Source organism: Theropithecus gelada, chromosome 5 (assembly GCF_003255815.1).
Source record: "Theropithecus gelada isolate Dixy chromosome 5, Tgel_1.0, whole genome shotgun sequence".
NCBI lineage: Eukaryota > Metazoa > Chordata > Mammalia > Primates > Cercopithecidae > Theropithecus > Theropithecus gelada.
In genome coordinates, this window is record NC_037672.1 from 179,612,353 (window position 1) to 179,638,432 (window position 26,080).

Below are 26,080 nucleotides of genomic sequence, written 5' to 3' on the forward strand. Positions count from 1 at the left end.
ATTCTATTCTAATGAAACTACCCAAAAGAACAAAAAAAGATTTTACTTATAAATAATAATTTTAATAAGTCAGAAGCTGAATTAAATTCTAAATTCTCTCCAAGGTTAACAGCAGAGGTCTATGATCAGTAAAATGGCAATCTATTTAACTGTGATTCTCAGTATTTCCAACAACTGATTTTATTCCACTTTGATTGAATTAAGAGATTCATATAATAATCTTTTTCTTAAATAGGCCTCTGATGAAATTCCATTTAAGAAATCTATCAGAAAGTAGAATATTTATGATTTATATATGCAGTATTATAATTATTATTTATATATTGTACTGTGGCATATGTTTCACCATAAACACACCTCAGGAATAGAATGAAACTAGGTAACAGTCTGTAGACACTGAATCACTCTACTTTTAACAATTGTTATCTAAAAAATTTCTTGAAACTACATTGGAAAGTCTTTTCAGCATCTTTCAAATTCCCTGTATTATTTCTACTTACAAAATTTTACTCCACTGTATAACAGTCACATTTTATATTTTTAATTCTTGTTTAAACTCTCCAGCCACCAATGTTCATGTCTAATTTTACTAAAACAAAACTTAGGTTTAATGATGACCCATTCATAAGAATAGTCAGGCACATTTCCTATTATTGCCATCGCTTCAGAACCCCTCCATTAACTGTTTAGATCAAAGATGTAAAGGCATCTTGTTACATGTCTTTAATCTAACAGTAACTAAGTAAAGCCCGTGGTGTTCTCCATCGTGCTTGAGATGGTCACATCAGGGTCACAGGAGAGGTGGAGTAGGGTGGGAGGGATGACCCCACTTGGAGCGAAGTGCTCTTGAGTTCACACCCCAACCCCACCATTACCAGATGGCTGAGAGCCTGCTGCAGCTCCTCGAGATTCAGATTCCTTCATCTGTAAAGTGCAAATGGTAAAGCCTTCCTACAAGGGTTCCTGTGAGGAACCGGCGCAGAGTAAGGATTCAACAGTAGTTGTTGCTACATGAATGTTAAGTCAGAGAAGACCATAAAGGGTTATCTTGTGGTCTAACTAAAACAAGGTTGCTGGCAACATGGATGGAACTGGAGGTCATTGTGTGAAGTGAAATAAGCCAGGCATAGAAAGTCAAATACCACATATTCTGGCTTATATATGGGAGCTAAAAAAGTGAATGAGTAGAAAGAGGAGAATGATGATTCTCAGCAAACTAACACCAGAACAGAAAACCAAACACTTCATGTTCTCACTCATGAGTGGCAGTTGAATGCTGAGAACACATGGACACAGGGAGGGGAACATCACACACCAAGGCCTCTCAGGGGGTCAGGGGTTAGGGGAGGGATAGCATTAGGAGAAATACGTAATGTAGATGACAGGTTCATGGGTGCAGCCAACCACCATGGCATGTGCATACCTATGTAACAAACCAGCACATTCTGCACATGTACCCCAGAACTTAAAGTATAATAAAATAAAATTTAAAACAAAGAAAGAGTAGAATAATGGATCCCAGAGGCTGGGAGGGCAGTCAAAATATGTACGACTGTTATATATCAATTATGAAATTAATGCATTAAAAATAAGCCTGCTGGATTGGAAATGTCAGTTCATGTAGATTTTATGTTTGTATCCCCAGACTGCCTAAACTCATTAAACTTTGATCAGTCAGTAGAATTAAATAAATTTGGAAACCATATTGCCCAATAAGGGGAAAAAAATGGTCCCTGATGATTGGATCCGGCCCTATGTGGCAGGTAGTTTGCATCCTCCTTGTAAATGGTGTGCATAGGAGACTTCTACCATTTGGACCTGTCAGTCAGGAACTTCTCTCTAACATTGTATTTGTTAGAGCAAAGGAAGACAGCTTGAAGAGCAAAAAGAAAGAGAAGCAGCCAGCCTTTATATTTCTGACTATTTTTCGTCATCCACCCCGCAGTATGACTTCGTGGAGCTCCTGGATGGCAGCAGGCTGATTGCCAGAGAGCAGCGGAGCCTGCTTGAGACGGAGAGAGCCGGGCGGCAGGCGAGATCCGTCAGCCTTCATGAGGCTGGCTTTATCCAGTACTTGGATTCCGGAATCTGGCATCTGGCTTTTTATAATGACGGGAAAAATGCAGAGCAGGTGTCTTTTAATACCATTGTTATAGGTAAGAATAGTCTTCAAAGCCCCCTTTTCCAGGCTACAGCCTAAACGCCGTGTTTAATAGAAACTAAATGATCTGTACCAATTTGGGGTAATTCCTAGGGTGTTAAAGCCCAGGTAGAATATGAGAATTGTTTTTGAACCGTTTATTTGTGAATATGTGACAGACTATGAAGCACTGGGAGAAAATATTATCTGGAATTACCTTGGGAGAGGAGAATACATCATGAAACACTTTGAAAATCTGCATTTGAAGTGACAGTGCTTTGCTTTACTCCTCAAATTATCTAGCATAAATGAAGATCAAAGTGACACCGTTTATCTTTTGCAAGAGGCAGGCTATACAACAAGTGTTCCTTCTTTCCCTTTTCTTCAGAGTCTGTGGTGGAATGTCCCCGGAATTGCCATGGAAATGGAGAGTGCGTTTCTGGAACTTGCCATTGTTTTCCAGGATTTCTGGGTCCGGATTGTTCAAGAGGTATGCAAGTTAGATTCTTTTCTTAAGCCGATATAAATAAGCTGTAGAAACACAAGTAATTCCAAGAACTACCGAGACAGGAAAGAAGGGGGAAAACCGGCAAATTGCTTGTTCCAGCAATGTGTCTTTTCTCTCGGAAGCTCGGTGGAAAATGTGGCTGTAATTCTTCTGTCGTGTCTTGTTTCACAGCGGCCTGTCCAGTGTTATGTAGTGGCAACGGGCAGTACTCCAAGGGCCGCTGCCTGTGTTTCAGCGGCTGGAAGGGTACGGAGTGTGATGTGCCGGCTACCCAGTGTATTGACCCGCAGTGTGGGGGTCGTGGGATTTGTATCATGGGCTCTTGTGCCTGCAACTCGGGATACAAAGGAGAAAATTGTGAAGAAGGTAAACATGTCAATATTTGCAGAAGTCTGTTGTTGTCTTCATAAAGAAACAGATTATATCTGTAATCTTTAGTTTGGCAAATCTCTTTTATAGGCTTCCTTTTGAAAGCAATTTTGAAAAATCCGTATTTATGAATGCAGTCTTATTAACATTTTAACTAATAAAAAGAACACACACCAAAGGGCCTCTTTGCTCTTTTTCAGCCGTGTGAATCATTCCTTTTCTTCACTCTGAGAAAGCAAGCAAACCTCGTACCTTGAAACTAACAGCAGACTGTTGGATTTTATTTTTCTCTTTATAGTTTTTTACATTGATGCCAGCTTCTAAATCTAGCATTTTGACTTCTCTAGAAAGACAGAATAGTACACAAAATATGCTACTGAAAAGAAGTGTGACATCATGGATTTGTTCCATGGCTGTGTACGTGTAATGATGAGAGTCAAGATACCATATTGTAAAGTGCAGGTGAATTGTTTCTTCAGAAAGCAAAAAAGCACCATTTCCGTTCTTCAATCAAATTGATTTTATTGATCTGCACACACAAAGTAATGCAATTAAGTCTCTGGAATTAAATTTTCAGGCCATTGACCCTACAAGTGTAAAGTTTTATTGAGTCAAATTGCTAAATTAAATCTCGTCATCTAAAGCACATTAAAGTGAATTAAGAAAGAGAGTATGCAACTCATTTATTTCTCAAACAGTGTGAGGATCCCATACAGCTGTCAGTACTCAGTGGTCACAGATTTTGTTATAGAGAAGGCAATACTTATTACTCTGTGATTAGGCAGAACAGAGAGCAATAGTCTGAAACCTCAAGAGTCTATGTGTGTAATTCAGGAAAATTACAAATCCTTGCAAGAGTCTCAATTACCTAAATGGCACTAGCCTGGTTCTTAATGCTTTATTGTATTGTAATTCTTTGCATTTTCAGAAACAGGTTCTTGAAAATGGTAGATAAATATTTGATTATCCAAAGTGTTCATATAAATTAGATTAGGATTTAATTCTTTTTTCTGCATGCACTATGATATCTTCTGGATTTAATAAAATCGTTCTTTTCTTTACACCAGCTGACTGTCTAGACCCTGGGTGTTCTAATCATGGTGTGTGTATCCATGGGGAATGTCACTGCAGTCCAGGATGGGGAGGTAGCAATTGTGAAATACTGAAGACCATGTGTCCAGACCAGTGCTCTGGTCACGGAACATACCTTCAAGAAAGTGGCTCCTGCACATGTGACCCTAATTGGACTGGCCCAGACTGCTCAAATGGTGAGGTTAATAAATGCAGTACAATCAAGTTGCTTGATACTATTTAGCTAAAAATGATATTTTAATTTTTAAAAGCCTCTTTGTAAATGTAATACAAATTTTAGTAAAGTGATTCTTTGCAGAAATAAATATTAAAAGTAATGATATGTAGTTGCCTTATAAAAAAGAAGGAACCATGCTTAGCCAATTTATCATTAAAATTTCCCCTTTAGTATTATGGGGAGGAGTAAGCTTTCATTTGCATAAGATACCATAGCTTCTTAACTCTCAATTTATGGAACTACTAATCGAAACTAACCTCTCTAAAATCTTAAGTATAGCTTGGGGATTTAAGCACATTATCTTATAAACAGAGAAGCCTCAATTTTAAAAAATCACTTGACAATATAGGGCTAAACATGATCACAGTAAAGAGTATGCATGTATAGATATTATGATATGTATAAATGGTTCAACACTGAGTTTTTAATCATAATAATATGGTTATAATAGAAATGGTACAAGGTAATTTTATGCAGTCAGCCAAGTTGTTATTGAGTACTTACTATGTGTGTGGGATTGTGATAGGCCCCGTAAGAATAAAAGACTAACGAATCATGTCTGCCCTCTAGAACAATGGCTTTCTAATTTTTTGACCTTGAACTATCACCTTAAATACATTTTTGCATTATGACCTAGTGTAAGTGTACATGCACATCCTCACATAATTGAAATAAACATTCTACAAAGTGATACACGCTGTTTTTTTTCAAGCCTATTTTATTTTTTTTCTTTTTTTTTTTTTTTTTTTGAGACGGAGTCTCGCTCTGTCGCCCAGGCTGGAGTGCAGTGGCCGGATCTCAGCTCACTGCAAGCTCCGCCTCCCGGGTTCACGCCATTCTCCGGCCTCAGCCTCCCGAGTAGCTGGGACTACAGGCGCCCGCCACCACGCCCGGCTAGTTTTTTGTATTTCTTAGTAGAGACGGGGTTTCACCGTGTTAGCCAGGATGGTCTCGATCTCCTGACCTCGTGATCCACCCGTCTCGGCCTCCCAAAGTGCTGGGATTACAGGCTTGAGCCACCGCGCCCGGCTTATTTTTTTTCAAATGTTGGTTACAGGCCATGAGCTAATTCCATGACTCATAAGTTACAGTTTGAGAAGATGCCATTCTAGTGTGGAAGATTACAGTTTAATTAGGGAGATGAGATGAATACATATGAAATAATTCTAAATCAATATATTCTAGTTTGATATTATATTGAGTATTACATGGAATATTATGCTGAATTCAGTGGACATTCAGAGGAGTGATTCTAAATGAGTATTTGAAGTTTTCAAGGAGACTTGTATTAACATTCTCTATTTAATGATGATGGCAGTCTGGGTAAGGGTATAATTTTTGGCTAGGTGAACAGTATTAGAAAGTACTTAAGAGCATGGACTGTGAAATCAGATGTGTGGATTCACATCCAATCTGTACTCCTTAAGAGCTATGTGACCTTAGGCAAATTGCTATATGCCTCAGTTTACTCATCTGTAAAATCATGGGACATTCTTCACAAAGATGCTGTGGGAATTACTTGGAATAATGTATATAACATACTTAGTACAAAGCTTGGCTGATAATAAATTCTAAAGATCGCTTCCACCACCATCACTACCATAGAACATCCCTAATCTGAAAATCAAAATGCTCCAAAATTCAAACAGTTTTGAGCACCAACATGATGCTCAAAGGAAATGCTCATTGCAGCATTTCACATTTTGTATTTTCAGATTAGGGATGCTCCACTGGTATGTATTCTGCAAATATTATAACATCTGGAAAAGTTTAAAATCCAAATGACTTCTGGTTCCAAGCAATTTAAATAAAAGATTAGCAAAGATGAAATTGTGAGAAATATCATTATATTCAAGGGACAGTGAAAAAGTATTTGGAGGCAAAAAATTGGATTGGGCCTAATTATGGGGAGTAAGGTTTAGAAATGATAGTTTCAGGCAATGGAGGATTTACCAATAGCACTAATTTGCCCAGTAAGACAACGAGAGTATCGTTTTTGGAAAACTGTCCTGTAGATAATAAGTCAGAGAGCATGAATTGTGAGACTTTGATGGTGAAGAGACAAGCTGGAGGACTTTCCCACAAGTGTGAGGTGATGAGAGCATGAATTCGTTGGGAGTCAGTAGAAATGAAAAAGATAAATCTGAGGGACATTTGAAAGGAAAAGCAGACAGGACCTGCTGAAAAAGACACAGTAGAGACACGGGTTGAGAAGAGCTGTAAAAATGAAGCAAGGAGAATTGGTGCTAATGTTAATGTCCCTGAATGAAGCAAGAAAGTTGGGAAAGGGTGAGGCTGATTGAAGAGGCAGGACATAGGGAGGCAATGGAAGAGAAGTGAGAAATAGAAAAGAGGATGAATTCTGTTTGGATACTCAAAGTAAGCAAAACTACACAATTCATCAAAAGAAGAGGAAAAATGAGAAAGAGAAACAGGGAAGAGAAGTGGAGGAGGAAGAGGATGATTATAGAGAAGGAAGGACAAGGAGAAGAAATGAGAAAGAAAATGAATTTTACTAGCAGTATAGAGTGAATAAAAACATCCCACTTAGATTAAATATAAGTCTTGGCTTCAGTGAAGGGGTCTATCTACTCTCCTGCCCCCTTCTCTAAGCCTGTTTAACAGTAAGTGACTGAGAACCAGAACACAGACTCTGAGCTGCCTGGGTTCAAATTTCGGATGGCCATTCACTAGCAATATGACGTTGGGCAAGTTATTTAATATCTCTGTGCCTCTGTTTCTTTGTATGTAAAATGGAGATAATTACAGGACTACTTTATACAGTTGAGGTAGGGCTGAAATGAGTTAGTACGTGAAAAGCACTTAGAATAGCACCTTACACAGTAGGTGCTCAGTAAGTGTTAACCACTAATAGACGTAGTAGAGGGTGGTGATAGTAGTCACTATGGTAGAAGTATTCTAAAGGCTAATTGTAGTTTGTCATACTTAATTTCTCATCAATTCAGAGGAGCTTCCACATTAGTGATTGGACATGGTTCCCCAAATGTGAAATTTATTAAATGCAAATTGTTTCCTCTATTAGTACAATCAAATGGCATAAAATGACATGAAATATTGTGCTGAGAAGCTAATTCACATGTTTATTTTTAGCAAGAAGTAAAAAGACTAGTAATTTTTACAAATTGCTGTTTCCTGGCCTTTCAAGAACCTTGGGTGACATCTCTGCTGCCCTCTGAGTCAGTGTCAGCATGACAGATTTCTCTGCTACTCTTTACCTCCTACAAATTGAATCCTGGAAGCCCAGACTGACAAATGTTTCCTATCAGCTAATTGATAATATTCATGAAAATTTTCTATTGAACTCATATACTACTGAGAGACAAGTTTTCATCCTTTCTCCTTCCCATTCTGATTTTTGTGTGAGATGAGTTTTCTTCCTCCTTCCCTCCCTCTCTTATCTCTCCTTCCTTCCTTCCTCCCTCCCTCCTTCTCTTCTTCCCCTCCTTCCTGTTTTATTCACTCTCCCTCATCTTTTGGCCCATACACCTCTGGCTTGCTTGAGGAACCAGAAACTTTGGTGAGAAAATTCACATCTGCTAGAGCAAATAACATGTATAGAATAAATAAGAGTAAAAACACAAATTGGGATCTGGATTAGAGAGAGCCTGAAATGTCTTATTAAAGAGTTTTAGGGATATTACCACCAACCAACACTTACCCAGCATGAGGGAGTGGTATTATTTTAAATAACACGTTAACTTGTTTTGTCCTCTATTCGTAAAATATATTTTGTAATTACATATAATTTACATATAAAATAAGCATTTAGTGTTTTCTGTTGAGTTTTTACCTATACTAAAAAACCCTTTCCACAAAATATATCCAATTAAATGTTATAGAGATAATTACTTCTATAGTGAAGCTACTTGGTTCAGGTCTCTTATGCCTCCATCAGTAAAACGGCATATTAAGACTAGCTGTAGAATAATACTTGCTTGAAATACTGTCATTCAGATTTGCTTCCTACAATTATCCGAGTCGGAAAGGAACAAGCACAATAGCCCCTTTTTTCATATAAAGTTATTATAGTGTATTACCTGAATTATTTTATAAAGGGTAGTTTGTAACTGATACTAAATTACTTAAAAGTTAATTCAGCCCTCTTCATAAAATGATACTGCTATGAATTGGAAAATACACATATAAATGTTAATTAAAAGATTAAATTGGCTGCCAAAAATCACATATCATTATTTTACATATTTAGACTGAATTTTTTTCATGCTGCTGTAATTATTTTGGTAGTTGAAAATCTAATTTTACCTGTGTACTAAATGACTGTTTAGTCATAGAGAACAGAGATCTTTATCCTATTCATCTTGATATCCTCAATGCAAAAAAGAAATTTCACATCTATTCAACTCTCGATAAATAGAGTAGCATAATGAATACAATACTCCATTTTTGAAGAAAGTAATTATAATAAGTATAGAAAAAAATCTTTATGAAACTTTGCTATTAGCTGCAGAAAGACAGAAAACCCACTTAGAATTAATAGTAAAGATCTCAAATATGCTTCCAATCATGCTGTGAAAATATCTGGTCTTGTGTGCCTCAAATTTATCTGATTATTGCACAGTTCTCATTTAAAGCTTATAAAAGCACTGTTATTTTACATTTGTGGCTTAAAGTTTACAAGCAGTATAATTCTGAATTTCCAAGTGAATGCTAGAGGAAAACACTTTACTCACTACCTCTTCTGTTGTTGTGGAAATGACCTTCACATATCTAAATTCAATAAGAGAGTAGACTTTACACCGGAAGAAACATTTGGTTAAGCTGCTAAAAGAGAATAAATGAATTATTTCCATCTGAAAGTTTATAGGTTTGAAAGCAACAGGGCTTTCCTCTATCTTCATCAGCAGTTTGCTCATTAATTAGCCCTTCAATTCCACTTCAATTAAATTAACTCTAATTAATAAGTTCATTACAAAGATTGACGCACCTTGCTCAAAGCTAGTGTGCTAAATGCTGATAAACACCATCACCCTAATGAAAAATTGATTAGATTGAATAAAAAGGGTACCTCAGAAAGAAACCTCTCGCTTCTAGAGCTGGGTTGATATTATGTTGCTCTGAAGTTAATCAAACTATCTTGGATCTCTTAATCAAAAATTTAATTCAAAGGAGATAGAAAATATTGCCTGAAAAAACCTGTGTGCTACCCTCTTCCAGTTAATAGTCCTGGGTGTTGTTTATAAAAAATATTACAACTCTCATAGTGCCTTGATAAGGTGTTTAAAGTTAGCCTGTAAGATAGAGAATCACGTGTCTGAGAAATGTTATTTGGGGAATGAATAGGAAAAACAGAACATGTGACTGCATAAACAGCTACTATTTTTTAATCAAATAAAGGTTTAGTACATTTTCTGTTTGTTAGGATTTTAGGTTTTTATTGTTCAGTGCTTTATTTTTGCAAGAAAACGAAAACTAATCAACAGTCTTAGAATTTCAGGGGTATTACCCCAAAAAACTATAGCTAACTTTAACCTTATATGTAAAGAGTAAAATGAAATAACCTTCAAAGTTTCTTTTACCTTTCCCTCTCCCTGTCTCTCAATTGGAACTAGTTAAAGAAAGCTTTTAAGAAAGCTTAAAAAATTTTTCTTACACATCTGAATTCTTTTTAAAGAGCTAACCTGGTATAACATTTGAAGTCATTTGGTAACTTGTGCTCTTTTCAGTAATTCTAGGAATTGAAAAACTTTGTTTTTCAAAGGAGAGTCAATTATATGTATTATTAAACTGGTTTTGTACTGTGGATTAAGAAATTTGTATCTGTCAACAGTACAAATTTACTGAATAGGAAAAACAGTTTCCTTTTACATGCATGTCTGTGTCAGAAGCAAGCTAATTTGCTTACCAAAGTAGATTCCTCTTAGTGAAAGTTTCTGAATATTTAAAACATTTAAATGTGGCATTAGAAATAACCCCTTTTCAAATTCTTGCCATATGTATGAAACCCAAGCCTGTTAGATACCTGAGATGCTGAAATATTTCATTAATTTGGGGGTGGGGATATGGGGACCTGTTTTCTTGGTGATAGATGTATATAAACATGACTGCTCTCTATATATGTAATGTTTTCTATCTAAAGTATTATATAGAGAGAGAAATTATTTCTAGCAATTGTCATGTGTATTTTATGCATGATTAGAGCAGCATGTAAAATTAAATGATGAATAAAGATGTAGAGTTCCACCATTGATAATTTCCTAGTAGTCGGTGCTGAAATTTACTTAGCATACAAATACTTCTGATTTCTTTTTGATGATTTTGTGTTTCCCTTGAACAAATGTGAGTGGAAGATGCAGTGCTGCTTATTAATTCCCCTTCTCCCTCCCGCTACCCTTCTCTCCTGTTTTGCTTCCTCTTCCTCCCACACAGAAATATGTTCTGTGGACTGTGGCTCACACGGCGTTTGCATGGGGGGGACATGTCGCTGTGAAGAAGGCTGGACGGGCCCAGCGTGTAATCAGAGAGCCTGCCATCCCCGCTGTGCCGAGCATGGAACCTGCAAGGATGGCAAGTGCGAATGCAGCCAGGGCTGGAATGGAGAGCACTGCACTATTGGTAGGCTCACTGCACGTCTGTGTCTATCTGTCCCCTCCTCCCAGAGAAGAGCCCCCATGGTCAGCTGTTTTCAACTTGGAAAAAGCCTGTTCTTTGCATTATTTTTTACTTGTCTTTCTTAACACGAAGTTATTTTTTAAATATGGTTGTCATTTTATGATGGCAATTGAGTTCTTTTTAGAACAGCTGTCACAAGTATGAGGTTTAAACTTTTATTCCTTGGTTTTGGGGATGGCCACGTAAGTGGACTCACATAAAACAGACTTAATGATTTGTTTATAAGTGAAGTTTTATCAAATATTACTTCTTGATGTTCCATATTGTCATTGCGTTTCTTAATAGCAGATTTTCCACTTTAGAAAAAAATGCTTTAAATGTTTTTCAAATATATGGCCTTGTTGGCTGCTGTGGTTTCCAGAATCACACAGCTTAGACTTGCCCGTATCTTGAGTCTCTACAAAAGACGTTTGACTTTTTATGACTTTATTTTGTGGTATCATGAGAAATAAAGTAGAATAAAATGCACAAATCTCGCTGCTTTTAAACAAACCTATATGGTTAACACTTTTTCATATATGATGACATTTGTGGACATCTATAGGTTAAATAAAACCATCAGATAGATGTTTCAGATTAAAACGCTGGTACATAAACAATATTTAGCGTAGATACAAAAGTATGCCAAATATATGTATCCTATTTTCAAGATACTCAGTGTCATTGCTTTTACCATTTGTCACTAAAATTAAAATGTCTCATTGTAAAACTACAACAAAAGTATGTAAGAAATTTCTACATCACTTCAGTGAAAGCACACAATATTGGTTATAGATGGCACAGTCCTACCAACATTTCAGGATTGGTGGCATAGTATTTCCCCACATTGTTGTACATTCCGAGGGTGGAAGTTGATAAATCTGTGGGGAGTGTCAGTATCTTTTAAAGATGTCTTCTTCTGATGTATCTGTAAGTATTATGTACTTCGCTTTTTTGCTTTTTTGGGTAGCCAGAAACTTTGTCATGGGAAAATTGAAATCACATACGTCTTATAAATTGTCACAAGTGTGTCATTATAAACTTCATGGAAGGTTTTTCCTAGTCTTAATGCCATCCTTGACATCTGTTTCAAGGGTCTCGCCGCACCCCCACGCTGGTGATCTTCAAGAAGAACTCAGGACCCAGAGGTAGTTGTATCATGGCTGTAATGTGTCACAACCAGCAAGAAAAAAAGACATATCCCGCAGAGTCTGCAGAAATCCATGCACAGCCTTCCCACCTTCCTTCTCTCCCACTGGGAGAGGTCACATGTAGCATGCTCCTTTTCCCAGCAGTGAAATGAATCGACACGTGTGCAGTATTTCTGCCCAAGGAAGCCTGTTCGAGACTTAGAGCAAGCTTGTCCAGCCTGTGGCCTGTGGGCCATATGCAGCCCAGGACAGCTTTGAATGAGGCCCAACACAAATTCATAAACTTTCCTAAAACAGAGATTTTTTTTGCAATTTTTTAGCTCATCTGCTATTGTTAGTGTTAATGTATGTTATGTGTGGTCCAAGACGATTTTTATTCTCCCATGGTGGCCCGGGGAAGCCTAAAGATTGGACTTCCCTGACTTAGAGTCTAAGGTTTTTATTGGGGCTGTTTTAGGAGGTATCCTCTGTCTGCCACAACCACCAAAATCCCAACTCTCCTAAGAAGAGTGGGTGTGGACAAAATAACCCTGTCAGTTTAGGGGACATCCACATTTCCAGATGCCAGCCAAGGGACAGCCCGCCAAAATCCTGCGAATCAGACCCGCTGTTAGCTCTTAATTGCACAGCATCCTTGGAGCTTCGCTGGTTGAATTGGAGCTTCCTGCCTGCAGCTGGGGAAACGTATAGTTTCTGCTGAAATCAACAACAGATGCCCACAGTCATAGCGCTTGCACAGGGCTCGTACCCACTGATGTGGCCTTCCCCTCCCAAAGAGAGGCCTTCTGGGGCAGTGGCAGAGATTGTTCATGTGAACTCCATTAAGGCAGAAAAAAATTGATGAGCAGGATTTGTGTATCCTTTTGTGGCCATACAAGGGACAATGCAATACCTCTATAACCAAACAGCTCCATGTCCCAGGTGCCAGAATGCCTATATACCAGAGGCAGGGCGGGAAAACTATACCTCTGATCATATCCCCTCATTCTTTGTGACCCCACCACCCGATACCCAATCAGAAGAAGTGAATTGAGTCTAGCTGAGGGAGAAAAGTGATGATCTGACTGTATGTATCTTAGGAAGTACAGCAAACACGTGTGTATAGCTTTGAAAACCAGGAAGTGTACCAAAAAGTTATCCATTGGCAGATTTAACTTACCAACCAATAGTTATTCACCAGATCATTTTAGTGTTGTTCTCAGTGGCCTTGGTATTATTACACGGATAATAGTTTCCCGTAGATGAGCTGTTCTTGAACAAATTCCTAGTTATGTAGGAACAAACAGGATTTTTGTTAGCAGTGGGTCTTTGTATTACAATTTAATAAACCCTGCAATAGTTCTTAACAATTCCATTTTCTAGTATTTTCATTTATTCTGTTGCTTTATACTCCATATGAGTAGCAGTGTGGGAAATAAGGGACCTGCTTCATTTAAAAATAAATCCTAGATGTGAACCTTTTAAAAGATGCAGAGTGCCTTTAAAGCATTTTCTGCTCTTTTATACTAATAAGATGAGTTATTTCCAATGTTGGCCTACAAAGACCCAATTGCCTTTCCCATGTTTCCTTACTACCTGTGTATATGCCCACCATAGTTTCCTGATTAGGGGGTTAGGGCCCTAAGTGGCCCTAAGAGACCATTTGTGAGCCACGGATTAAACACCCAGGAAACTCTGGTGTGTGTTCTCACTTGGGATGGTTACTGTTGTTGCATTTCCTCTCCATTTCAACTCTTATGCATCTGGCTGAAAGAAGCTGCCACTTGATGAAAGAATGCTCATAAATCAGGAAGATTGTTTTCTTTCTCCATATTATGTGCCATCTCATTGAATACTAAACAGGGAGGTTAATTGAAAGAGAAATGGAGGAGAAAGTAAACAGAAGCAAACAAAAGTTCCCACTAGAAAGCAAAGGACATTCTTCATTAGTCATCTTACTGTCTTCATAAACTCTGTCCATGCTTTCATAAAACCATAGGCATTTTGAGAGTAAAACAGGTTATGAATTTGAAGTGTTCACTGAACGCCCTATCTACCTGAAAGGATTCCATTCTGATATTTTTGTTAGAGTATTCATATTTTCCTTTCATTATGAATCATGTGTTCAGCAAATTAGGCATATTCGTCCGCAGGTTCATCGTCCCAAGTCCTCCTTTCTTGGGTTTCCCTTTGATTAGTGATGCATGCAGATGGAAAATGAAACTAGGAGAAATCTACTTTTAGCAATATTGTGATTAAAATAGATATTCTCCTTTCCTCCCCATAAGGCATTCATGATTATAAGACCCTTTAATAAATAAAGAGAAAGAGAAGTTACGTGAATAAGCCACATCAAATAAGCACCAGTACTTACTGCTAAAATGATTTGATAGTAATAGCACTGATACAGATGCTCCACTACAAAAATACTCTCTGTTATATGTGACCGTTCCATATAAGCTTCAAAGGATTCTATTCATGGGCTGCCGTTGTTTTTCATGAGGTAGGAAAGATGTAAAAATATTTAGAGAATTCAGAGACAAGTTAAAAATATATTAAATGTAATGAAATGTTTTTTAAATAATAGTTGACATAATAAGAATATTATCTGGCTATCTCTGTGAAAAACTTAAGCAGTTCTGTAATATGAGAGCTGAGGTAGGTCAGAGAAATTGGGCTTCTTCTTGCTTAGAAAAAGAGGGAAAATCTCCTGTGGGAATGACCTGTAGATGCAGTTAGTTGGCCACAGATGCAATGCAAATGCAGTGGTAGGCTCTGCTGAACAGATAGTTATAGGCAGAATCAGTCACTTTTAAGTGTAATACGAAGTAAATAACCTGGGCAATGATAAATACTAAATACCAAATTTTAACAACTGCTAACCTATCGCTTCCACAAGAACTATTCTTTTTGGTATTTGCGGAAGAGATTTACCCCAGAAGTCATTCATTTGTATCCCAGAGAATTGGAGGCTGTAGATGAGATGAGACCACAGCAGGGAAATGATTGAATAACGTCTTTGATTGTTACCTACCATGGAGGGTTGTTGGGAAGGGAAAGAAGGCTCAGCTCTCTGTAGACAGGCAAGTTGTCTTCTGGAGGCTGATTGGCATTTTCCATTTATCCAGGAGACAGAAGTGGAGAATATGGGTTTATATTGTGTAAATGTTTGTTAGATACAATGAAGAACCTCGGGTCAGAAAGCATATTTAAATCCTGGAACAAGCTACTCAAGAAATTTGGGAACCTCCCAAGTAATCATAGTATTGTTAAAGCTTAATACTGTGATTACTTAGGTGTGAAACACTGGAGGTTTTGTCAGTTCTTTTTATTAGCTTAAGGAGTATTTTTAGAATGGGAGTTTTTTTTTAACTTCTCTCCATCCATTATCCTAAAAGATCAAGTCTCTTGTGTAGTAGCCCTATTTGAAGGACCCCTCAAGGTCTCTTGCAGTTCTAGGATTTTTTCACTGTTGATAATTTCTGCTTTATTTGGAAAACTACTAGATTTAAACATGGGATTCTCTTTTTATCTCTATGTCATTTAACTTTTGTTTTTGCTTTTCCTGTGGCACTGAAACATAGCAAGAAACCATCTTTACTTTTTCAGATCACTTGGGGTTCGTTTTGTGAGATGCTCTACTTTGCATGCCTCACTTACTTTTTATTTGTTAATTAATTCAGTTATTTGTCCAGTAAGCAATTATTGAACAACTCTTCTGTGATACTAAGAACGATATCTTACAAAACTCAGGGTAACGTAAATAAAAAAGGTATGGGCTTTGACATTTTAAATAAAATGTTTATAAGTCAGTTTTACAATTTATTCACTGTAACTGGTGTTTTGTTTTGTTTTGTTTTGTTTTTTGAGATGGAATCTCACTCTGTCACCCAGGCTGGAGTGCAATGGCGCAGTCTCGGCTCACTGCAAACTCCGCCTCCTGGGTTCAAGTGATTCTCCTGCCTCAGCCTCCCAAGTAGCTGGGGTTACAGGCGCCCGCCACCACACCCAGCTAATTTTTGTATTTTTTTAGTAGAGATGGGTTTTCACCGTGTTGGCCAGTCTGGTCTCAAACTCCTGACCTCAGGTGATCCACCCACCTCGGCCTCTCAAAGTGCTGGGATTACAGGCATGAGCCACCGCGCCCATCCCTGAACTTGTATCTTAACTGTTCTCAGCCTCAGTTGGGTTTTTTCCCAAATGTAAAATGGCTGTAATAGTACACATATGAGATTTGGAAGCAGAATACTGTGATGTTTAAAAGCTTTGGGAATTGGGATTCTTTCCGTGCCACTGAGTGACGTTGGGCAAGTCATTTAACTGGTTTTATATGAAATGTGAGTATTATGTACTTCATGGGATGATTAGAATCAAATGGAATACTAGAATGTAAAGCATTTAGCAAATGATGTTCAATAAATTCAAGTTTTAATTTTGTTATTAAGTATAAATGAGACAAAGTACAACCCAGAAAATGTTTTGGGTGCCAACATTCAAAAACAAGAACAACAGAACAAAACAACTGTCCAGGAAATTTACTTTAAAGAGTTAATGACATTTCCATTTTATTATTATAAAATATAATCTAGTCTCATAATGGATATTGTTTAACAAGAAATTTTTATGTTTGGGTTAATGGTTTGAGAGTTGGTTTTATTTTTTTTTTAATTTTCATTTATTTTCTTATTTTTGAGAAGGATCTTACTCAGTTGCCCAGGCTGGACCACAGTGGTACAGGCATGGCTCACTGCAGCCTCTGCCTCCTGAGCCCAAGTGATCCTCCCACCTCAGCCTCCCAAATAGCTGGGACCACAGGAGTGTGCCACCACACCTGGCTAATTTTTTGTATTTTTGTAGAGAAGGGGTTTCTTCATGTTGCCCAGGCAGGCTGGTCTCACACTCCAGGACACAAGCAATCCACCCACCTCAGCCTCCCAAGGTGCTGGGATTATAAGCATGAGCCACCGTACCCAGCCGAGCATTGTTTTTTAAAATCATGATGATGAAAGAAAGGTGGAGGATATGGATGTATTTTTCTTCTAGTAATGTCTCAAGCACAGAGTTGTTTATTGAGCTACATTGATTTTCATGTACTTTTAGGCAATTCAAATGGAAATGTAGCCTAGGGGACATCCTAATTCCTTTAAACTACAAAAGACCAGCTATTTGTTTTTATTCTAATTCTCAGTACATTGGGAAACGAGATCATTAATGATCACAAAGACGGGCTTTGTTTGCTCAGACAAAACTTACACGTGCAGTACTCAGCATCGTCTGTTAAACACCAGGGCTGCTCTTGGGCTTTGGGAGGCTGAAGATTAGAAACTGCAAATGAAATGCACACAGCCGGGGAGGTATTTCGGAAACAATGTGGGGTGGAAAGAGAGAAAGATCAAAACTTTTACTGGTACGGGCAAGCTTAGGCTTGGTGTTCTAATTCTTATCTCAGATTCTGGTGAAAGAATAGTATTTTAATTGTTAAAAAGTAGGTGACAAATTTGAAAATAAAGTGACCGCTCTGATAAATGCTTGACTTAAATTACAAAACTCAGTATTCTTCGGAACTTTTGCAGTGTTTCCCAAATTGAGCATCATATCCAAAATAAAACAACATGTAATTCTAAAAATGTCTTTGTAGATTTTAAGTCACATTTTGTTGATAATTTCCATTCACAGTGGATATAGGACACCACATCATGCCCACAAATGGCTGTTCTGGGAGGCATTTGGCTTCACATCAGTCAGTGGTTGGTAGTGGTGACGAAAGGCAACCCTGCGCCAAACTACCAGCATCCCTGACCTTGCCAGAAACAGGTTTACTGTGAAGCTGGTGAAGCATGAATGTCAGGGTTTCATTTGCACTGGCTCCTCCTAAGATCCCAAAAGGGGACACCATGGGTTCAGGTGTCATATGTTAATATAAAACTTGCAAATCAGCTGACTTCTGACTCTTCACGCTCCAACTTCCTTTTCACCACACTTTTCCTCATGCAGGATGGCATTGGGGTGGCTGTGGGCGTTGTGAGAATTCCGATAAGAAGAATTTGCTCTGGGGGTACATTGAGTTTAGATTTAATGGGATGTGCATATGAGGTGTGAAATCACTTCTCTGGGTGTTACTGCTAGCCACCTAGGAATCTTCCTACCTTCCACTGACTCACCTAGTGACACGAAAGCACAGGGTCAGGGAGTAATTAGATGAAGATACGACTTTGTCTTGTGGAGCTTTGCACTAGAAGCAAGTAGGTATTGGAGGAGAAATAAGGTTTGAAATGTATGGAAATAGAAGCTGGCCTGGAAAATTCCTCATGTCACCAAATACCTAAAATGCCTAATTAAAGCGGAAGTTTTCTCCTACCAGGCGTGTACTTGATAATAGAGTTTATATAATTATAAACATGCCATAGCTTTTCCTTTTAGATGAGTATTTCTCCTTTGAGTATTTGTCTGAATTCCTGTATTTGTAGGGTATAACTCCGTAGCAGTACTGCAAATATGAAGTTCAACGGTGTGTGGAATCACATGTGTTACGCATCCCAGAGTATCACTGAATCACATGAGTGCACCAGAAAGTCTTGTTTATGTGACATGAAATACTGACATTGCAAAATTAACATAAAACTCAAAATATTCTACTGTGCGGACATCACAATAACATAGTTAATGAGTATTATCAACTCAGCATATTTAAGATCAGTTTATTACACAATTAAAAAAAAGCATTTCCAAACTTGACAATAATGGCACAAATTTACATGACATTACTAATAACAAATTTTGAAGTCAATTGGACTACTACTGATAGTTTTATCAATAATGAAAAGTAAACTATCGCACAGAATATAGACTGAATTATCTTTCTATCTCTCTATAGAAAATATTACAAAAAATGGCCGGGCGCGGTGGCTCACGCCTGTAATCCCAGCACTTTGGGAGGCCGAGGCGGGCGGATCACAAGGTCAGGAGATCGAGACCACGGTGAAACCCCGTCTCTACTAAAAATACAAAAAAAAATTAGCCGGGCGCGGTTGTGGGCACCTGTAGTCCCAGCTACTCGGGAGGCTGAGGCAGGAGAATGGCGTGAACCCGGGAGGCGGAGCTTGCAGTGAGCCGAGATCGCGCCACTGCACTCCAGCCTGGGCGACAGAGCGAGACTCCGTCTCAAAAAAAAAAAAAAAAAAAAATTACAAAAATCATTGTCATATAAAGAGGCAATTAAAGAGTAATTATAGCCCCAAAATATAGGAGAAATATTCATTAGAGGCATGGCAAGCACTGAATAAAAAAATGTATATGGGGCCAGGCACAGTTGCTCATGCCTGTAATCCCAGCACTTTGGGAGGCCAAGGCAGGTAGATCATGAGGTCAGGAGATCAGGACCATCTTGGCTAATGTGGTGAAACCCCATCTCTACTAAAAATACAAAAATTAGCTGGGCATGGTGGTGCATGCCTGTTATCCCAGCTACTCAGGAGGCTGAGGCAGGAGAATAGCTTGAACCAGGGAGTCAGAGGTTGCAGTGAACTGAGATTGCCCCACTGCACTCCAGCCTGGTGACAGAGCGAGACTCTGTCTCAAAAAAAAAAAAAAAAATGTGTGTGGCTTCTCTGATATTTGTGGTATAACTGAAAAATAATGTTTTGTTGTGGTTTTTCTCATTCTACATCCTTTTATACCAATTTCATATTTATATTTTGATATTCTTTTTCTTAAAGAGGGCCTCCCACATTAGTAAATTTCAGACCCATAAACCCTGGATTTCCCCCTGGTTCCAGCTCTGTCACTTCATGTCTGTATGATCTTGGGAAATTACTTTAAGCCTGCTGTGCCTCAGTTTCCTCATCTATAAAGTGGGAATGAAAATAATAACTACCTTGTAGAGTTCCTGAGGGTATTAAATGGGCCAGGTCATGTGGAAGAGCACTTGGCACAGTGCCTGGCATGCAGTAAACACCCTATAGATGTGTCTTCTTGTTGTTGTTGCTAGTCTCTGGGCTGAAATTCATAACAAACTGACTGTGACTAATTCCTCCCTGCTAAATCTTGTCTCTAGGCAGAGGAATTAGCCTCGGTTAATTCCTCCAGAAAAACAGGAGTGCATGCTGGATACAAGGAGAACTAATCCCTTCTACTTCCTGACACATGAATAGTCTGGACATAGATGCCTCATGATCTGTCATTCACAGTGGAGGGTGGGTCACCAAGGAGGCGGCAGGCATGGAGTTGAGGGGGAGATTCTCCTAAACTGACTTGATTGGCCCTGGAAATCCAGGGGAAAGTCTCCTAAACTGACAGGCTGAAAAACCTCCTGTGAAGCTTGCAGAACGAGAACTTCTTGAGGTCCCTCCTGCTCTGCAAGTCCCAGTGATTCTCAGTAATAAAAAATTTGATGGACAGCGGGGACAGAGATCCCTGAGTGAGTCATGGAAAGCCCCTTCAGAACTCAGGAGTATCGCCCATGTTCTGAGAACCAGGCTGATTTAGGTGTCTGTTTCTTCCATTGAGATAACAGTATCCTTTGGGGGCCTTTCAATACTGTTTTTCTCATTTTAGTCTAGTTTCTTCAGTTAACAGTTTTATAGAGTCTTTAGCCTCTGTAATCCCCTCAGTCTTGTATTTTTTTTTTTTTTTTGAGACAGAGTCTCGCTCTGTCACCCAGGCTGGAGTGCAGTGGCTGGATCTCAGCTCACTGCAAGCTCCGCCTCCCGGGTTTACGCCATTCTCCTGCCTCAGCCTCCCAAGTAGTTGGGACTACAGGTGCCCGCCACCTCGCCTGGCTAGTTTTTTGTATTTTTTAGTAGAGATGGGGTTTCCCCGTGTTAGCCAGGATGGTCTCGATCTCCTGACCTCGTGATCCGCCCGTCTCGGCCTCCCAAAGTGCTGGGATTACAGGCGTGAGCCACCGCGCCCGGCCTCAGTCTTGTAATTTTTAAAAGAAGAGGTCACTTAATCTCTTATCTACAAATGCATGCCTGGTTTCTGTGACCTTTCTAAAAGGTGGAGGCCCTGTTTTGTTGGGTTGTCAGTGTTCCCTACTATTTCAATATTTTTTAAACTACTACAAAGAGAAGGTTTATTCTGATGTTGCAATCTGTCTGTCCTTCAAATCATTCTTTCGTATTTGCTTTTCTTTGCATATACCAATTTCATCAAAAAAAGGACATGGAGCTTGGGGTTCTGCTTCCTTGCAGCCAGCACTGAGAGCAATGGCAGATCTGCACTTTGAGCCAAATTTGTCTTTCGCTCAGTGTTCCACAGCCTGTTGAGTGAGAGAGTCATCAACCAACAAAAACAAATTTAGTGACCTAAATTGGAAACTTTAGTAAGTTTGACTCTGTGTTTCTATCATAGTTTAGCCTTAAATACTGCACGCCAAGGTTTTATCAAATAATTCAATTTCTACTGTTACAGTCTGTATACTATAGAGCCTCAAAGGTGTTACTAATTTGGACTCTTCTACCAACTTCTTGTGAAGTGTGTTACAAATTTAACCTTGTAGTGTCCCTCCTTCCTTATCTCCTTCACCTTCCTGGGCGAGTCATACGGTGTCTCCAAAAGTCCGGTTAGAATTACATCTGCAACTCAGATTACCGATTACATCCTCAAAGAAGTGGATGAGACTCCACACTGACTTCTACACCTGACTTGCTGTGTAACTGTCAGGAAAAGTCGTAGTCCCGAGGGCCATGTGCATACGTAATCTCCAATTGTGCTGGTGATTTATTTTCCTCTAAATAATTTCCCAAGGCCTCGGTTTCTGTCCTTAAGAGTGGGAGCAAGTGTAGGGATAAACAGCTCTCACTATTGACATCAGGCCTTGAGTTCCCTTTTTCTCCACCCTGTCCTTCATGCCATAATTTATCCTCACAAAAAAGAGAGACAACAGCATAGTCATCAGCTAACGCTGCGTGGTTTCATATCAGATGGCAGTGCCAGTGCTACTGAGAGGTAAATTTCTAGGACAGGTGTGTTGTTTTGGGAAACGTTAGATGTTTTTTTTTTTTCCATACTTTAGAAAAGGAGCATTTTTTAGGCCTTCTGAGACTCAATTCTGAATGGAAATAACTGCTTTGTGGGTGAATACATCTGGATTTAACATGTTTCCCACTGAAGTAATTTACACGTAGCCTATGAGGATGAGAATTTAGAGTTCTTTCAAAGAAATATGCTTCACACGCTTGTTTAGGGTCATATGATAAATGAATTCTATACTGTGGTGTTTGCTTGTGCAGGAATTTCTTTCCAGTCTGCCTCCTGTGGTCTAACTTGAGTCCCAATAGCTCCTGACAAATGAAGCTTTCTCCTGCAGGGCCCACTGGAAGGCAGGCCCACTGGCATTAGAAGCAGCTGCTCCAGAAAGAATGGAGAGTTAAACCCGTTGTGATTTTTCTCGACTCGGAGCAATACGTAAGAAACTGTGAGGATTTGTATTGTTTTTTGATGAGTTAGATGTCATTGAAATCTGCCTGATTTCTTTAGGCTTGGCACACCCGATTCCTTCCTTTCCCCGTACCTTGCGTTTGTTTCCCACCATGAACTTAGTGGTTTGCTAACTAGTTCTTTTAAGTCTCAAAATAGTTTACTGTGTAGTGGCTCTGTGTCTTAGGGAAACAACTTATAAATCATAATTGTTATCTCAAGGAAATTTTTGAATCCATTAATTTTAATTACAGTTATAGGCCAGGCCAGAAACTTAAAATACGAATATATTCATGTATTCATGCCTGTGGTTTCCATTTTTCTTTCTGAAACCACATGTCCCATCTTAAACGAATATAAGTTGTTTTTTAAAAAGTTTATTGAGAGACATAGTATCTGAATGAAAGCCAAGTAAGTCATATGTCAAATTTGTACTATACTATTTCATTAGAAACTTGACATTTTGTTCCTTTACTAATATACTAGAGTATCTTTTTTCCATTTGGAACACCTCATTAATTTGTATCTTTTGAAAACCATCTACAATCTTAATTACCACCAAAACCTAGTATATTGGAGGTTTTAAAGCTCAATTGACTGGATATACAATTTAACCAGAAATAAAGATGGAAAATGCTCCTTCTTCTGCTTGCCAAGTTCATCAGAAGCCTTTTATTGAAAAGTTTAGATCCAAGGCATTTGAGAGTGAAACCAGGTGCAAAATAATATGTTGTCAGGTATTTCACGATATCAGCAAGGAAGAGAAAGATTATCTCAAGTTCCAGATTATAAGGATGCCACATTCTTCCCGAAAGTAAGCCAGGTAACTGGGGAGTGAAAGGCAGCTAGTGAGGTGTTCATGAGGATTTGAAGTAATTTTCCTTATATGCTGAGATCCTTATTACCTCATGGAGTAAATGAAATGTTGGGGACTTTTCATTGAGTTTAATGTAAGGGTAGAGAAATTAAGCCCACAATTTTAAGAAGTATGATTATCCCTTCGCACATGGTATGTTGGTATCCTTTCAATGGCTGAATTTATCTTTGCCATTTCTTGAATATGACAAGTTGAAAATAGCCTCTTTTCATCTTAAAACAGTTCCTCTTCCACCTCCCTATTTTAAAGTGCAAGTTTGGTTATGGTGTCTGTCCGTACAGAGGCACGGCCTTCCTGCAGCCTTTATATTTAACGTATTTGCAGATGAGGGTGTGACTGGAGCCAATTTTTGTCTGTTGCTCTTCATAAGTTCAGTGACCCTCTCTCTTTTGAGTGCCCCTTTAATGAAGCTGGAAACCAGCTGTCTGAAATATGAGTATCATTTCTGGGATTTAACAGGCATGTGCCTTGGATAAATTAAGGAGCAGTCAGAGGAGGTCCATAAATGTGAATACTTTGCCAGCTGCTTTTCCATTAAACTCTGTTGGTTGAATGAAATTAGTAAATAATTATGTTTGTGGGGAATCTACTATATCTAAATGTGATATAATGTCTTCCTTTAACAACAGAGCTTAATTTTTCTTATATACTAAATTAGTTTTTAGGGTAATCTACATTGCAAATTGGTCAATTTGCATCAAAACTATGCCTAGTTGTTCTGATTTGTCAACACCTCTTTTTAGAAAAGTCTTTAACTTTAAGCATGGGTGGGTAAAGCCATCTGCCTGTGGAGCTCGCCTGCAGCTCCATCGCTTAGCCCACCAGACAGGTTACAGCTGCTTCATTGTTACGGTGCTGAATGATTACCATTCTGTCCAAAATTAATATTTACATATGTGTCCATAGAAAGCATGTGGCTACACATAAGCAATCTAATTGTGAATTAATGACATAAGGTATTCATTCATTAGTCCCCATCTGAACAATAAGGTGTTAAATAATACTTTTCACATACAGTCCAACTCTTGACTTTTTTTTTTTTTTTTGAGACAGAGTCTCAAATTACAGGCGTGAGCCAGTGTGACTCTTGACTTTTAAGATGAGTCCCCAGTAGTGATTGTTATGTATGTGAGTAATCCACTGCAGTACATTGGTATAGATAAGGAAAAAATCACCATATAGCTGCCATAAAATGCAGAGAGGAAACTAGGTGGCTATTTCACTTACTCTGACTCTTTCCTGCCCCTAAAAGCATTGTCCTCTGAATTGTGACCACTGTAGGGACAAACCACATAGTAAAAGTCTAGATGTGCAATTATGACTACAGGTTTGTGTGCCACCCACAGCTACGGGAAGGGATTGTCTCCGCGAAGGGTGGGCTTCCTCCTGTATTTAAGAATGGTGACACATAAACTTATACCATTCTGCTATGAAAAGTTAGCAATATATATCCTGTCTGCTCAGTGTATTTCAGAATGAAAAATCTGTAGCAAATTCACAATGTAAGGATAGGGATATGCATGTAAAATATGATATTTTAGTTTCCAAATAGTTATTGTAAATCCATGGCTTGTATTTCTGAATTTGTGAGCGCAGTATGTGAATATTTGTGTGAGTACCGACACTTTTCAAGAAAACATTAATTTATCTTGCTCAAATAAAATTACTAGTGAGGGAGCAGAAAATATATAAGGGCAAATTGTGATGTGTTCTTTATTCCAAAAAGCTGAACTCCATGTTGACCAGGAATTGTGCATCTAACCAGCAGACGGTTTATGAGAGACCAGGAAGAAGAAAACTTCCTGACTGTGAAATGGAGTTGTCCCTGCTCTGGGAACAAGCCAGTTCATATAAAGAAAGGTCTCAGCAAAAGGAGGATAGCTTAGGGAGGCAGAGTAAAGGGGCTTATCCTGCCGCTATGGGGCAGAATGGACCCTGGGGCTTATGAAACCAAATCATTGCCAATCGCACATTTCTTTCCTCAAAGTCAGACTTTTTCTTCTTCATAGTCGCTTAAAAAACTACCAGTTGCCTCATGAGTTTGTCCTTTTTAAACTATCCCTATTAATAAGATGAATCGATAATATTTAATATTTATTGAGCGTTTACTATTTGCTAAGGCACAATGCAAACTGTTCTACATTAATTATGTTATTTAATTCTCAGCTAGAAACTAGTAAAATCTCCACTGAAGATTTAACTGAGGCTCCGAAAGGTTATGTAACTTTTCTGTGGATGCACAGCTAGTAAGCAACAAAATCAGACTCCAGACCCATGTGAGCAATTTCCAAGCCCACACTCTTTTTTTTTTTTTTTTTTTTTTTTATTCTTCTTGAGACGAGTCTCGCTCTGTCGCCCAGGCTGGAGTGCAGTGGTGGGATCTAGGCTCACTGCAAGCTCCGCCTCCCGGGTTCCCGCCATTCTCCCGCCTCAGCCTCCCGAGTAGCTGGGACTACAGGTGCCGCCACCACGCCCGGCTAATTTTTTGTATTTTTAGTAGAGATGGGGTTTCACCGTGTTAGCCAGGATGGTCTTAATCTCCTGACCTCGTGATCCACCTGCCTCAACCTCCCAAAGTGCTGGGATTACAGCCGTGAGCCACCGCGCCCAGCCCAAGCCTACGCTCTTAAGCCCTAGATAGACTGTCCTGCCTCCTGAATTATTTTTTAATTGTTCTTGTGTGTATGTGTATAGTGGA

General features: G+C 38.7%; 1 protein-coding gene across 1 annotated transcript in view; it reads left to right on the top strand.

Moving 5' to 3' along the window:
- TENM3 (teneurin transmembrane protein 3) overlaps window positions 1-26,080 on the top strand; it is a 657,776-nt gene that overhangs the window by 532,349 nt on the left and 99,347 nt on the right. Inside the window, exons 8-12 of the mRNA XM_025385351.1 lie at window positions 1,946-2,156; window positions 2,529-2,630; window positions 2,820-3,014; window positions 4,085-4,285; window positions 10,735-10,920. Of these exons, the coding sequence (XP_025241136.1) occupies window positions 1,946-2,156; window positions 2,529-2,630; window positions 2,820-3,014; window positions 4,085-4,285; window positions 10,735-10,920 (895 nt within the window). The remainder of the gene's footprint in view (window positions 1-1,945; window positions 2,157-2,528; window positions 2,631-2,819; window positions 3,015-4,084; window positions 4,286-10,734; window positions 10,921-26,080) is intronic.